The 14,657-nt window shown below is 40.5% G+C and overlaps 1 protein-coding gene across 2 annotated transcripts in view; it reads right to left on the reverse strand.

Annotated features, from left to right (window-relative positions):
* Erich1 (glutamate rich 1) overlaps nucleotides 1–14,657 on the reverse strand; it is a 105,840-nt gene that overhangs the window by 44,689 nt on the left and 46,494 nt on the right. For both annotated transcript variants that reach the window (XM_045131628.1, XM_045131629.1), the window contains one exon: nucleotides 10,534–10,668. In XM_045131628.1, coding sequence (XP_044987563.1) covers nucleotides 10,534–10,668 — 135 coding nt within the window. The remainder of the gene's footprint in view (nucleotides 1–10,533; nucleotides 10,669–14,657) is intronic.

The raw sequence follows: 14,657 nt of genomic DNA on the forward strand, positions 1-14,657 counted from the left end.
TACAGACTTGTGGGGAAGCTCCAAGATGGCAGGGGAAAATGTGGCATGAGCTGAAGCCAGATATCACTTTCTGGCCAATATCAGCAGGAGAGTGCACTGGCTAGGGGAAGCTGGCTATAACACTGACAAGTCCACTCTCAACAATACACCACCTGCAGGAAGCTCCAATTCCCAAATTGCCACCAGTTGGGTACCTAGCATTCAGAACACATGAGTTTAAGGGGGATACCTAATTCAAACCACATCATGATTACCAAAGGTGATGGGGTGCTTCAGATGTAAAAACAAAGACAAGAGAATGAGAAGGTCCATGTGAGATTCCTAGACTGTAAGGGAACAGCACCATGGCTAGGTCTATTGCCCTTCAAAATAATATGTGGAAGGGCAGGCCCTTTAAGAAGATATTTGGAAGGGTTGTGGGAATGGCTTAGCAGTTAAAGGTGCTTGCTTACAAAGGTGTTGCTGGCCTGGGTTCAATTCCCAGTATTCACATAAAGCCAGGTGCACAAAGTGGTGCATGTGTCTGGAGTTCATCTGTACCTGACACACAGTCCTTCCTCCCCCACCCCATCAATAAATAAAAATAAAATATATTTGGCTTGGCATGGTCCATGTTCCAAAAAACCTTAATGTGGCTGTGCTATATGCTGGTATATGACACTGCCATGGATTGAACAAATTGTAAAGTCCTGTCTGGGGAGAACATTCTGCCCCAAACACCATGACTGTAGCTGGGGAGAGACTTGGTCTAGGAAAATCAAGAAGGAAGACAGCCAAGTATATGAACAAGAATAAGGACAGAACTACTCTGTTATAAAGATGTTTTCTAAGTACACTGAGGAAAATTAGTAGACAATTCAACAAAAGGCCCTTGATTAAAAAATTATTTTTAAACAAAAAAGAATCTACACGCTCTGTTCTCCATAATGAAATGTATTTCAGGTGGGTCAAATGTTTCATGTGAAATATATAAGAATGAGGTACCACAAAAGGTACTTCATATATTTATTATCAAAGTTAGTCACAATTATTTTTTTTCAAGAACAGCTAGTTACTTAATATGGCTCATTCTATTAGATGGCACTCTTCTTCTTCTTCTTCTTCTTTTTTTTTTGAGGTAAGGTCTCACTCTAGCTCAGGCTGACCTGGAATTCACTATGTCTCAGGGTGGTCTCGAACTCACGGTGATCCTCCTACCTCTGCCTCTGGAGTGCTGGGATTAAAGGCATGCGCCACCATGCCTGGCTTTTCTTATTGATTTGTAATATGAAATGTGCAAATATTTTGTGATTTGTCCCTTTATTTTTCTATTTTTATTTATAGTTCCTTTGCCATAGAGAATTTAAGTTTCTTCAAACTCAAATCTGTTAGTTACAGATGCTGGGCTAAGGAGGAATTTCCCTGATCCATACTTTTCTTATGTGGAGATGTAAGAGATAGGTTATTCAAGCATTGGTTAAAACCTGAGTTGACAATGTTTGAGCCAATTTTAGTAATGTAAATTGGGACAGCTGTCTAAAAGACTTTACATATCTTAAAGCCTGGGGACCTATCTCCACTTCAAGAACTTCTTAGGAGCTGACCCAGATACATATGTACATTGCAATATGATGTGTGTGTGCGTACACAATGATGTTTACAAAGGTGCTAGCACAACCTATAGAAATTTCTGGAGGTCTATCAAAGAGGAAGGGGAGACTAGTTATAAACCAAGTTGCTTTTAAAATATCTTGGAAAATGATATAACTATGCACAAAACTTCAATACTATATTAAAAGTACAATTTTAAAAACCTGTGTATATGTATATACATTAATATGTACATATAGAGATTTATTAAATAAAATATTTTGTTTATTTTATTTGTTTGAGAGCGACAGACAGAGAGAGAAAGAGGCAGATAGACAGAGAGAGAATGGTTGCGCCAGGTCCTCTAGCCACTACAAACAACTCCAGACGCATGCGCCCACATACAGAGATTTTAATAGGTGTTTACCACAAAGTTTCTATCTAGTGCTAAGATGACATTGTACTTCATGTTCATCATCTATAATGCTCAATTTTCCCATGATCAGCATATTTTATGGCCAAGAAAAATATTTTTCATTTGGGCTGGAGAGATGGCTTAGTGGTTAAGTGCTTGCCTATGAAGCCTAAGGACCCCGGTTCGAGGCTCAATTCCCCAGGACCCACATTAGCCAGATGCACAAGGGGGTGCATGCATCTGGAGTTCATTTGCAGTGGCTGGAAGCCCTAGTGTGCCCATTCTCTCTCTCTCTCTGCCTCTCTCTCTCTTTCTGTCACTCTCAAATAAATAAATAAAAATGAACAAAAAAATTAAAAAAGATACTTTTCATTTTATAAAACAGAATACCCAAGAGAATATATAGCTGTTTTTTGGTTAAAAAAATTTGAGGGTCCCATTTCTGTAATTTGTAAATGTAGATTTTCTGTGTAGAGGTCTTAGGAGTTTGGTCTGGTGCTACTTGTAGGCAGGGCTTAAGTCCTTCTTATTAGACCAGACCAAAGTCACAGCTATGATGGTAGGTCAGGAAGCTCTCCCTAGCATGACTTGAGCCTGTCTCCCTGACAGATATGCCTCAGTTCACTTTGTTTCAAATGACATATACTTGGTAATGAGAAAAGAAGAGCATCTGAAATCACAAAAGGGAAATGAAGGAAGTGGATGACAGAATAGTCACTGTAAGTGGGAAAAAGATGAGATTAAAGTGCAGAAAGTGGTGGTTATGGCAGGTACACTGCAAACCAGCTGTGTACACTCCAGTTGGCAACTGAGTCAAGATCATTGGTGTTTACAACAACACGTATGCAAGACATCAGATTCTTTGGCTGCCGGAGGGCTCACTGGAGAGCTAGAACTGAAATTACAGACCACAGTTATAATTCTGTTTCTAAGGAGAGGGGTGGTCATCAAAGTTTGTTGCTATCTGTTGCAAAGATGCACTCTTGGTTCAGCTACTCATGTATTTAACAAATATGAGGCAAAGGTAGCAGCATGAGGAATAGAAACTAAGCCATAAAGAAGTAAATGTGAAAGTTCAATTTGCTAAAAAATTAATGTGACAGGAGACTGTCAGATCACATGTCTTTTCATACTGGGAAGAGTAGTTAGGCAAAGTAGATCAACAGAATCTTAAATCAAAGTTACATACCACAAGACATCTACAAAACAAATGAAAAGAGAAACTTAAATTACAAAGTAAAATGCATATTATCAAAGTGACATATAATGTTTATATTGCTTCTGTTGTTAAGAATACTGTGATTTGGGGGCTGGACAGATGGCTTAGCGGTTAAGTGCTTGCCTGTGAAGTCTAAGGACCCTGGTTTGAGGCTTGATTCCCTAGGACCCATGTTAGTCAGGTGCACAAGGGGGTGCATGCATCTGGAGTTTGTTTGCAGTGGCTGGAGCCCTGGTGTGCTCATTCTCTCTGTCTCTCTCTCTCTCTCTCGGCCTTTATCTCTGTGTCTGTCACTCTCAAATGAATAAAAAATGAACAACAAAAAATAATACTGTGATTTGGCTCACAGTGATGGTTTAAATACCAACCTGTGCATTCTGTTGATCTTGATGGACCACTTCAAGATTGGCTGTAGACATAAACATGCTCACCTGCTTCTGGTTTGTTTACAAACCAGTGCATGCCCACACTTAACAGTGAGAAGCAGATAGAGATGCAAGTCACTATGGCATGGGGGTGCTGCACTGGGTCTGAGCAGCTCAATATTGACATGGGCAGGGAGGACTAAAAGAGGCATGACCATGAGATGGAAGGAAAAGAAATAGGCTTTCAAACAGTGGTGATCTTGAAAGAGGAAGCTCAAGTTTAGGAAGAGGTCTGCCACAGTGAAATATAGACTTTTGTTCACATGAGATGTGAACTTCTTGATGACCAGTGCTGTTTACACAATTCTTGGAATATTTTAAATTTTTCGGCTCCAGATAATTCACAAAAGGCTTTCACTTAAAAAAAAAAGACTCTCACTTAAATTTTTTTTTTTTTTAATTTCTTCTGGCTGTTACTCTGTGTCAGATACCATGCCAGGCACAGCCTTCCAGACTCCACAGTCAAGATGCTCTGGGGCTAGCAAGGGTGGCTCAGGCCTAACAATCAACTCCCATAATGATGTCTGCCTCAAGGTCAGAGTTACCTGACCACCCATCTTAATCACCTGCTGCATCTGCTGCTCTACTCAGAATCTTTTTCACCTAATGCTGGCAAACATCAGCAAGTCTGATGGCTCCCTCCCCAGAACCACTTAAATATTCATTTTTATTTTACTTATTTACTTGAGAGTGACAGACACAGAGAGAAAGTGGGAGGGAGGGAGGGAGGGAGAGGGAGAGAGGGAGAGAGGGAGGGAGGGAGGGAGGGAGAGAGAGAGAGAGAGAATGGGTGCACCAGGCCCTCCAGCCACTGCAAACAAACTGTAGATGCATGCGCCATCTTGTGCATCTGGCTTACGCGGGTACTGGGGAATTGAGCCTTGAACAGGGGTCCTTAGGCTTCACAGGCAAGCATTTAACTGCTAAACCATCTCTCCAGCCCCCAGAACCACTTTTAAAGCAGCTCTGTATTTCCTCTACCACTTGCTAGGCTCCTCATTCATTTCCTGACTGGACTACAAATGTGTTCCTGCTACACTAGGAATCTTGAGGGGCCATGTGGAACATGGTTCTAGGACAAATCCAGGTCAACATAACCAAAGCCCTTGAGTCTTGGTCCAAAATGCCTTATTCCTTATTCACCCATCCCCACCAATAGCTCAGCCTCTACTACATGGTACCTCTGAATCCCCAAGTGGTTCTAGTTCCATCTGCTGGCTGACTGGTGCTTCAGGGTCAGCTGTGCTCTTGCCTGGTGCTCTGCTTCTTTAGCACTGTAGGCAGCTCCAACTTCTCTCATCATGGCTGCCCACAGCATTTCTTGTCTCAAAGACAACTTAGTAGCCCATTATGGTTGTATACATAGGAACAGTCCCAACAGGATGAGTGCTAAGAAGGTGAAGGTCTTATCTACCATCACTAGGGCTTAAGTACACTGTCCAACACAGACCTCAAAAAGTACTTAATGAGAGATTATCTAGTCTGAACCTACACATGCGGGGGGGGGGCACTATTGGAGGTAGGAGAAGGAGAGGGGGAGGAAGAAAACCAGCAGCTGGGGGCAGAGGAGTAGGTAGAAGAATGTGAGAAGAAGTCAAATAAGAACAGAATATGTATAGAAATACTATAATAAAACCCATTATCTTATATGCTAGCTTAAAAAGCTAAAAAATAATTTCTAATATGGGAAAAAAGAAAAAGGCAATTAATAAAGTGACTCTATAAATCCTGATAAGTCTGTATACTTCCAAAGAGAAATCTGATGTAGCTCAGAAACCTCACTGTTTTTAATACTTAATCTAAAAAGAATGAGAAGAATGAAAAAGTAACTACCAGCAAATGGAGGTCAAGGAAACACCTGCAACTGAGGAAAACAATGGAAGGTTGAAAAGTGAGCTTCCTAGCAGCCAAAGCAGAAAGGGTGTCAAGAGGGTCACATCTACCCAAGAGCAGACATGTACAGGTCATAAAACCCAGGCTTTTTTCAACAGTAAGCTTTCATGGGAATATTTCCCCTGGCTTGTATGTAAATGCCAGCAACTGAGTGGTATAGAAGAGATAAAATTTCAATAGTCAGTTTTACAAGAAAAAGACACTAAAGTACTCTTCATGTCTTTAACCTAAAATACGAGTATAAAAATAAAATTCCAAGATGTTATTTTTGTGAAATGGTACAGTAATAATATTAGCTATGTTTACAGCTTTCCTATGTTCTGACCTGATAGAATGCAAACATTTCCCAAATCTAAAGCACTGAATGATTCATGTTTTCCTAAAACTGGACTTTCCAAGACTGGCAGCTCCTCCTGTATCATCATTGCAGATGGATGCTGACAGGAACTGGATAGTTCATCAGCAGGTAAGCTGCTCTCTAAGCTTCTCTCTGGTACATCATTTAGAAACTTGGGTAAAGACAGGCTGGGGACACTAGATATTTTCTAAAAATTAACTGAGTACACCTGTGTCAGATCAGCTTTCAGAGTGTAGGAAGGATGTGGGAGCCTATAGCCAACAACTATCTCTTGTGTTCACACCAGTCATCACTTGAAACCCCAGAATCCTGTAACTGGTTCATCTATGTGATTGTGATTTGTCATATTCTGAGGATAAACATGATCCCAGTGGTTCCAAAGGAATTTTTATACCACTGCAATAGATTATATAACTTCACATGTGTCATCAGTGAACCAAGCCAAGTTCCTACCAGATAAGCAGGTTAACATGCTAAGGAAGGATGGTTATATTTTCCATGGGAAATTTTCCAAAAAAGAAGACTCTCTTGGTATAGAGGGTTGTTTTGTCAGTAAGAGGCCAGAAACTGACTAGCTTCTTTAATCAACCGACACTGGGTCAACAGAGGAAAGGAATGGTACCCTGAGGAGGGGAGAAATCTCTTCTTACCTAAGGCTCTAATTGCAAGTTAGCCCTCATAGATACAGAGGGTCCAGAACAACCCTATTATTTGTCCTCAAAGATTGAAACTTGGCATCAACAGTGCCACCTCAGTATTCTATAACTTCCATCCATTCCTAGCCAACTGCAAACTATTGTCTGTATGTGTTACATCCAGGGATTTCCCAAAAGAATGAAAAAGACGGGACACAGAGTGGGACAGATGACCAGATGTGGGTCTTAGTCTCAACACAGTCTGCTTTCTGAGCATAGCCTTGTCTTCATCCCAAGTACACACACACTGATGGATTCAGTAAATAAGCAGTGAATTCCCACTTTTTCACAAAGTGGTAGACCAGGCACTAAGAACAATGAACAAAGGACATGGTTCCTGCCTAATAGAGCTCAGGTTGACTAACCTGAAGATGTAGTATGGAGCAAGTGCTACTATCTATGGCTTAGTCAAAGAGTTTACAGTCAGTGACATGAATACCATAGAAGTCTGGACATGGATTTAAACACCAGGCCTGCTGCCATGCTGGCTAGTGGAGGCTGAGCAGTTGGTTTGAGCTACCAATAAGGCTAGTCTTTGCAGAACAGGGCTGGGAAGGGCCCTGAATGCAAACCTGTGGGAGATAGCTGGCAGGGAACTGCTGCAAAGGCAGCCAAGGAAGATATGAGATGGGCCTCATTTCCTTCAGCCTTCTAGAAGTTAATGTTCAGTAGGTTAGTCAGTCCTAATGATTGTCAATGAAGTCAATGACTGAAAGTGCTTCTTTAACAGTAGAGGCAATATGACCCTCCTTTTCCACTGACAGTCCTCATGTTTTCTTTACCTAAAATTGAAACTGAAAAAGCTCAGAGACTCTTCTTTCTCTCTTGGATGTCTCTATGCCTTGTTGCCACATGACATATCCTGGGCCCTGCCTCTACCTGTGGATTCCTTGAAGCCCTGCAACCCCAGGGAGGCATTACACATTTGGTGCAAGATTTATTCAACTTCATCACAGCCTAATATAGTATAAGTCAAGACTCTTAATATTCTTTCATTTTGGATACTAGACAAGGGCAGCATGAGTAAACTGATGATTGTTACATTTTTATATAAAAAAATATCATTTCAAATGCCCTTAAATGGCCCATTTAATGGAGTTTATAATGAAAAACAAACCATTTAAATAAATAGTAAAAAAAAAAAATCAAAACATTTGGGGATAAGCTAAAAGTACTAGAAGTTGAGATATTAATTTCCCAGCTGAGTTTGACTCACACATTGTTCAAAGATCTTCTACAAAACAGGGGTAATGTCGAGAGTGCATTTTGACTTATTAAATTGATTCACCTCTTACAGGGCCTCTTGCAGGAACTGCATCATAAAGCACACAGCAACTGTCCAGTCTCTGATAGATCCTCAGCAGATAGTGACAGGTGGTAGGACATGGGGGAACATTCAGTCGGGTAGATGGAGAGGCCCTATCTTAGGGAACTGGTAGGAGCTGGTCATGGAGGCACACACCTATTATCTCAGCTATTGGGGAGGCTGAGGAGAGAGGACTGTGAGTTGGAGACTAGCCAGAACTATACAGCAAGACCCCACCTGAAAAGGAGGAAAAAAAAAAAAACTTGAGAAGTAAGAGTGTATCTGTCCTACTCAAAAGCCCCATGTTCTTTTTTTTTTTCCCCCAAGATAGGGTCTTGCTGTAGCCCAGGCTGATCTGGAATTCGCTATGTAGTCTCAGGGTGGCCTCAAATTCACAGTGATCCACCTACCTCTGCCTCCCGAGTGCTGGGATTAAAGGCATGCGCTACCATGCCCGGCTAAGCCCCACATTCTTGATTCACCTACTTTTTATTTATTTATTTATTTGAGAGAGACAGACATAGAAAGACACAGAGGGAGAGAGAGAGAATGGGCATGCCAGGGCCTCCAGCCTCTGCAAACGAACTCTAGACGCGTGCGGCCCCTTGTGCATCTGGCTAACGTGGGACCTGGGGAACCGAGCCTCGAACAGGGGTCCTTAGGCTTCACAGGCAAGCGCTTAACCACTAAGCCATCTCTCCAGCCCTTGATTCACCTACTTTGAGTAGGTACCATACTTCCCATCTGAGAACAAAGGGGACCATATTGACCTCCCAAGAATTGGGAGGTTGAGGAGAATTATTACGATACTATGCCTAACAAACAACTAAAGAAGTAAGTTGTAATAATGTATTCAAAGCTACAAAAACACTAGCATTGGGCTGGAGAGATGGCTTGGCGGTTAAGGCATTTGCCTGCAAAGCGAAAGGATCCCACTTCAATTCTCCAGGACCCAGGTACCAGATGCACAAGGGGGTGTATCCGTCTGGAGTTTGTCTGCAGTGGCTGGAGGCCCTGACATCCCCATTCTCTCTCTCTCAATGTCTACCCCTTTCTCTCTCAAATAAATAAATAAAATATATTTAAAAAAACACTACCATTGACTTTGCCCTAATATTAAGGCTGAATTTCTTTTCACCTCTGTTTAGAGCAACCAGGCTAGGCTCTTACCAAGCCACAATTGTTACCAACAGTCTGCCTGCAGGAAGTATCAATAGTCTATAGGCAACAGGAAGAGAGCAACTATTTAAGGGTTCAAGGATACTTAATCACCCAGCAAAAGCCTTTTGTGAGAGAAATATTTGCCTAGCTGGCACCCATATCATTCCATTTTTTGTCTAGCATAGTCCCAATAATCATTAGCATGGGAGGGATGCACTGTTTGCTTGTAGCAAAGTGAGGCTTTCTTAAGCATAGTCCCTTGTACAGGTTGCCCTCAGGAACATAAGCAGCAGGGATAATTGCATATAACAGAGTAAGAGTGAGCACCTTATATACCTTGTACAAACTGTGTACAACAGCATGTAAGGTAACTGCATATATCAGCATGAGTGAGCATTTATAGTATACAAGAGAACCCAGTGTCTCTCAAATCGCATGAATGATAGCCAACTGTGTACAAAGTCATGTGAGAGTTAAATGATACAATGCCATGCATGCAAAAGAGAATTAAGCCTCATACAGTGGTGCATGTCTTTAATCGCAGCACTCCAGAGGCAGAGGTAGGAGAATCTCTGAGTTTGAGGCCACATAGTGAATTCCAGGTCAGCCTGGGCTAAAGCGAGACCCTACCTTGAAAAACCAAATAACAAACAACAAACAAATAATAACCTCCTAAAATCCCAATCAAAACAAACATTAACATTTTGATATATTTAATTTCAAACTCTTTTCTTTTCATGCATTAACAAATTTGACTACAATCATATTCCAACTTTAAGTTTCCCTATTCTAAGAACTTTTCTCTTATTATAAGTTTTTTTAAAAAATAATTGTTTTAAAAAACTTTATTTTTATTTATTTATTTGAGAGAGAGAGAGAGAGAGAGAGAGACAGAGAGAGGGAGAAAGAGCATGCCAAGGTCTTTAGCCACTGCAAACGAACTCCAGATGCATGTGCCCCCTTGTGCATCTGGTTTACCTGGGTCCTAGGGAATAGAACCAAGGTCCTTTGGCTTTGCAGGTAAGTGCCTTAACCACTAAGCCATCTCTACAGCCCTTTAAAATAATTTTTAATGACTGCAAAACATGTACCAATGTACCATGTAGTTGGTAATACTATGATATACTTACCTTATCTCCTAATGACAAAGTTAGATCACCAACTTCTAGAACTGGGAAATGATAAGGGGAAAAATGTTCACTTTCCCTTCTAACCACTTCCCCCCACCAAATACTTCTATTTACTAGAAAGAGAAAGAGAGAGAGAGAGAGAGAGAGAGAGAGAGAGAGAGAGACAGACAGACAGACAGACAGACAGAGAATGGACATACCAGGGCTTCCCACCACTGCAAACAAACTCCAGATGCATGTTCCACCTTGTGCATCTGGCTTATGTGGATACTGGGGAATTGAACCTGGGTTCTTAGGCTTCTCAGGCAAGTGCATTAACCCCTAAGCTCCCATCTTCCCAGTCTCCTAACCAGACATCTTACCTTCTGCATCATCACCACTGGAGGCGTCCTCAGAATTTGTACAGTTGTTGGGCTCTGGCAAACAGGAAACATATCCCTCAGGAGGCAAACTCACAGTATAGAGCTGGCATTTAGGCTTGATCTTAATGTCTCCATCTGCAAAGACAACAAGCCCTAGTGAATATCTCAAAATGTAACCAGATGTTTATTGTTGTTGATTATATCAGCATCTTTTTTCCAATGAAATTAAGCGAAGACAAGAAATCAGCTGGGCATGGTGGCACACGCCCTTAATCCCAGCATTCGGGAGGCAGAGGTAGGAGGATTGCCGTGAGTTCGAGGCCACCCTGAGACTCCATAGTGAATTCCAGGTCAGCCTGGACTAGAGTGAGACCCTACCTCGAAAAACAAAACAAAACAAAAAAAAATAAAATAAAAAAATAAAACCTAACTACTATCATAAATACTGATTTTCATAATCTAGAGTTATCCATATATCCATCTAGGAAAAAGAAACCACCTATAATTACTCAAATTCACATTAACTTACTTATAATATAAACTTCTAGGTTTAATCAGATTATATAAAACATAACTAATTCACAAATATGAAACAAAAATATTAACAGTCAGCACAGCATATCCTTTATCATCATACTATGAATCTCAACATTTTGGTGCATATCCTTCCTAAACTTTGTCACCATATGTACTAACAGCATGTACATAGACTGTGAACATACATCCCCTTCCACAGCCACAAACATATCCATATATATATAGACAGACATACACGTGCATATATTGACACACCTACCCAAAGACACATAGCTCCTATAGACCAGCATGACCATACATACACATACACATGTACAAACACACTGATATACAAATACGTGTATACACAGACATGAGATATATAGATGTACATATAATTCATATATATCTTCACAGCATCATATTACATGTATTTTATTAAAATTTACATAGACTACACATTGTGCATGAACATTTAAAATTGGGTATAACAAAAAGTAATACATTATAATATTTAGTAGACTAATTTGATGCCCTTTGTGTGTGTATGTGTATTTCTTGTGCATGCAATATATGCATGTGGGCCCACATATATGCATTAGTTTACACATCAGAGAATCTGATCAGGTATCTTCCTCAATTACACTCCATCTCATTTTTTGAGATAGGTTCTCTTATTGAACCTGGAGCTCACCTATTAGGCTAGATTACCTGGGCAGTGAGCCCCAGAAATCATCTCCACCTTCCCAGTGCTGGGATTATAGCTGTACATCACTGCACCTAGCTTTTCAAAAAAATTCTTTTTTCAAAATTTTGTTTATTTTTATTTATTTATTTGAGAGCAACAGACAGAATGAGAAAGGCAGATAGAGAGAGAAAGAGAGAATGAGTGTGCCAGGGCTTCCAGCCCCTGAAAACAAACTCCAGATGTGTGTGCCCCCTTGTACATCTGGCTAACATGGGTCCTGGGGAATCGAGCCTTGAACTGTGGTCCTTAGGCTTCACAGGCAAGTGCTTAACTGCTAAGCCATTTCTCCAGCCCTCAAATAAAATTTTTTTTGAGGCAAACCCAACAGACTGGCCTTTTGTGTGTATGTGTGTGTGGGGGGGGGGGAGAATGAGAATTGGCACACTAGGGCCTCCAGCCACTGAGATAAAACAGATGCATGTACCACCTTGTGCATATATGCAACCTTGTGTGCTGTGTCACCTTGTGCATCTAGCTTACGTGGGACATGGAGAGTCGAACATGGGTCCTTAAGACTTCGTAGGCAGGCACCTTAACATCTAAGCCATCTCTCCAGCCCTGCACTCAGCTTTTATATGGGTGCTGGGAATCAGAACTAAGGTTCTCATGCTTGTACAGTAAGCACTTTGCCAAATGAGCCATCTCCCCAGCCCCTGTGTGTGTATGTATGTATGTATGTATACACACACACACACACACACACACACACACACACACACACACATATACACACATATGCGTATGTATGTGTGTGTATGTATATGTATGTATGTGTGTGTGTATATATATATTTGGTTTTTTGAGGTAGGGTCTCACTCTAGCCCAGGCTGACCTGGAATTTATGATGTAGTCTCAGGCTAGCCTCAAACGCATGGTGATCCTCCTATCCCTAACTCCCGAGTGCTGGGATTAAAAGCATGCGCCACCAAGCCCGGCTTAGCCCTGTATATGTATTTTTAAATATTTTATTTATTTGAGAAATACAAAAAGAGGGAGAGAGAGAGAGAGAAAGGAGAGAGAAAGGATGCCAGGGTCTTGTGCCACTACAAATGAACTCCAGATGCAAGTGCCACTTTGTGCATCTGGCTTTATGTGGAGACTTGAACTTGGGTTGTTAGGCTTTTCAGACAAGTGCCTTAGCACTTGACCCATCTCTCCAGCCCCTTGAATACACTTTTAATGATATTAAAGACTCAATGCTATGGTCTAATTTTAATTTAGTCATTATTTAAACACTCTCATAAAGTGTGCATGTGTGTGTTGGCTTTGAGTGGTCACTGTTATGAACAGTGGTTATGACCATGTATATTAGTTACTTTCCTTGCTGCTATGACCAAATACCTGAGAAGAAACATCTTTAAGGAGGAAGGATTTATTTTCATCCTTGATTTGAAGGTTCAGTCCATCATGCCAGGGAAGGCCTGATGATCATTTCTTGCCGCAGTGGCAGCCAGAAAGTAAGGCTGCTTGCTCACATCTCAATGGACCAGGTAGTAAAGATGGGATAAAAAGGACAAGCCTTCCCCTGAGAGGTCTCGTTTCTCCAACTAGGTCAACCTTTCAAAGGTTACACAACCTTCCCAAACAGCAACACCAGATAGGGATCAAACCAGACAAAGATCAAGTATTCAAGCACATGAGCCCATATTTTATATCCAAATCATAATACCACCCTTGTTTCATATTCCTTTCCATATATAGTCATTTAATCCCTTCAGATAAACTGGAAATAGAATTGCTGATTTGGAAAGTCTGAACCTTTTGCTGAATTTTTACATATACCAACCAGAAATTCAGCTCTTCAATATTATGTATCAATCTTCTTAATCTTCCTTTTTCATTTAAAATATGGCAAAGTGACTCTCACACTTGGCAAACACAAATTAGTCTTCCACAGAAAGAGCATTTAATTTTATTAACAGTGTCAGACTAAACAAAATCACTAATATATTAAATGTGAAAATTATGAAACCTTTTCAAATTCCTTTGCCACCAATATATTTCACTCTTTTGAGATTACATATTCAGAATATGGCTAGATTCTGTTTTTTCTGTTAATTTGATTCACAAAGTTGATTGATCACTATGTTACTCCCTATTAGAATCAAGGGCAGATGGAGACATGATTCTAAGTATACTTTCCCTATTGGGTTACATTAACATTTTTCATAGACTAGTTTTGGAAGCTTTAAATCAGCTAGATCTTTCTTAATAAGAAAGTTAAATAGAACTTAGATATGTCATTGTTCTTGTAATTATAGGAAATGGACATAGGAACTATTATGGAAGTGATACACAATCATGCAATGCAAGGACTCATCTAAGGAACAGAATTTGATGTGGTGCATGTCAGGGAGACAGTTCTTGGGTGTAAACCACATACAGACTTTTCAGCTGGGTTTGAAGGCTGCAAATGACAATATTATCACACAGTCAAGTGTCCAGGGATGGTAGATGAATGCTACCTTGGATCTTTGTTTGCTCATTTATAAACAAAGGCAATGAGATAATCTATATAAGCTTCCACTTCTAATTTTCTATATTTCTTTGGGTAAAACAAGGTTTGCTATTGTATCAGTTACCTCCTCATTGCTAGCACAAAATACTGGATAAAAATCAGTTTAAGGGAGAAAAGACTTATTTAGCTTACAATTCAAGGTTTAGTCTATCATGGCAGGGAAGGAATGGTACCAGGAGCTGAAGACAGCTGGTCACATTCAGTTCCCAGTGAGAAAGAAGAGTGATGAATGCTATGAATGCTCTGCCAGCTCTTTTGTTCTTTTATTTCTTTATTTTTTTGAGGTAGGGTCTCACTCTATCCCAGGCTGACTTGGAAATCATTCTGTATTCTCAAAGTGGC

Source organism: Jaculus jaculus, chromosome 12, assembly GCF_020740685.1.
Source record: "Jaculus jaculus isolate mJacJac1 chromosome 12, mJacJac1.mat.Y.cur, whole genome shotgun sequence".
Classification (NCBI taxonomy): Eukaryota; Metazoa; Chordata; class Mammalia; order Rodentia; family Dipodidae; genus Jaculus; species Jaculus jaculus.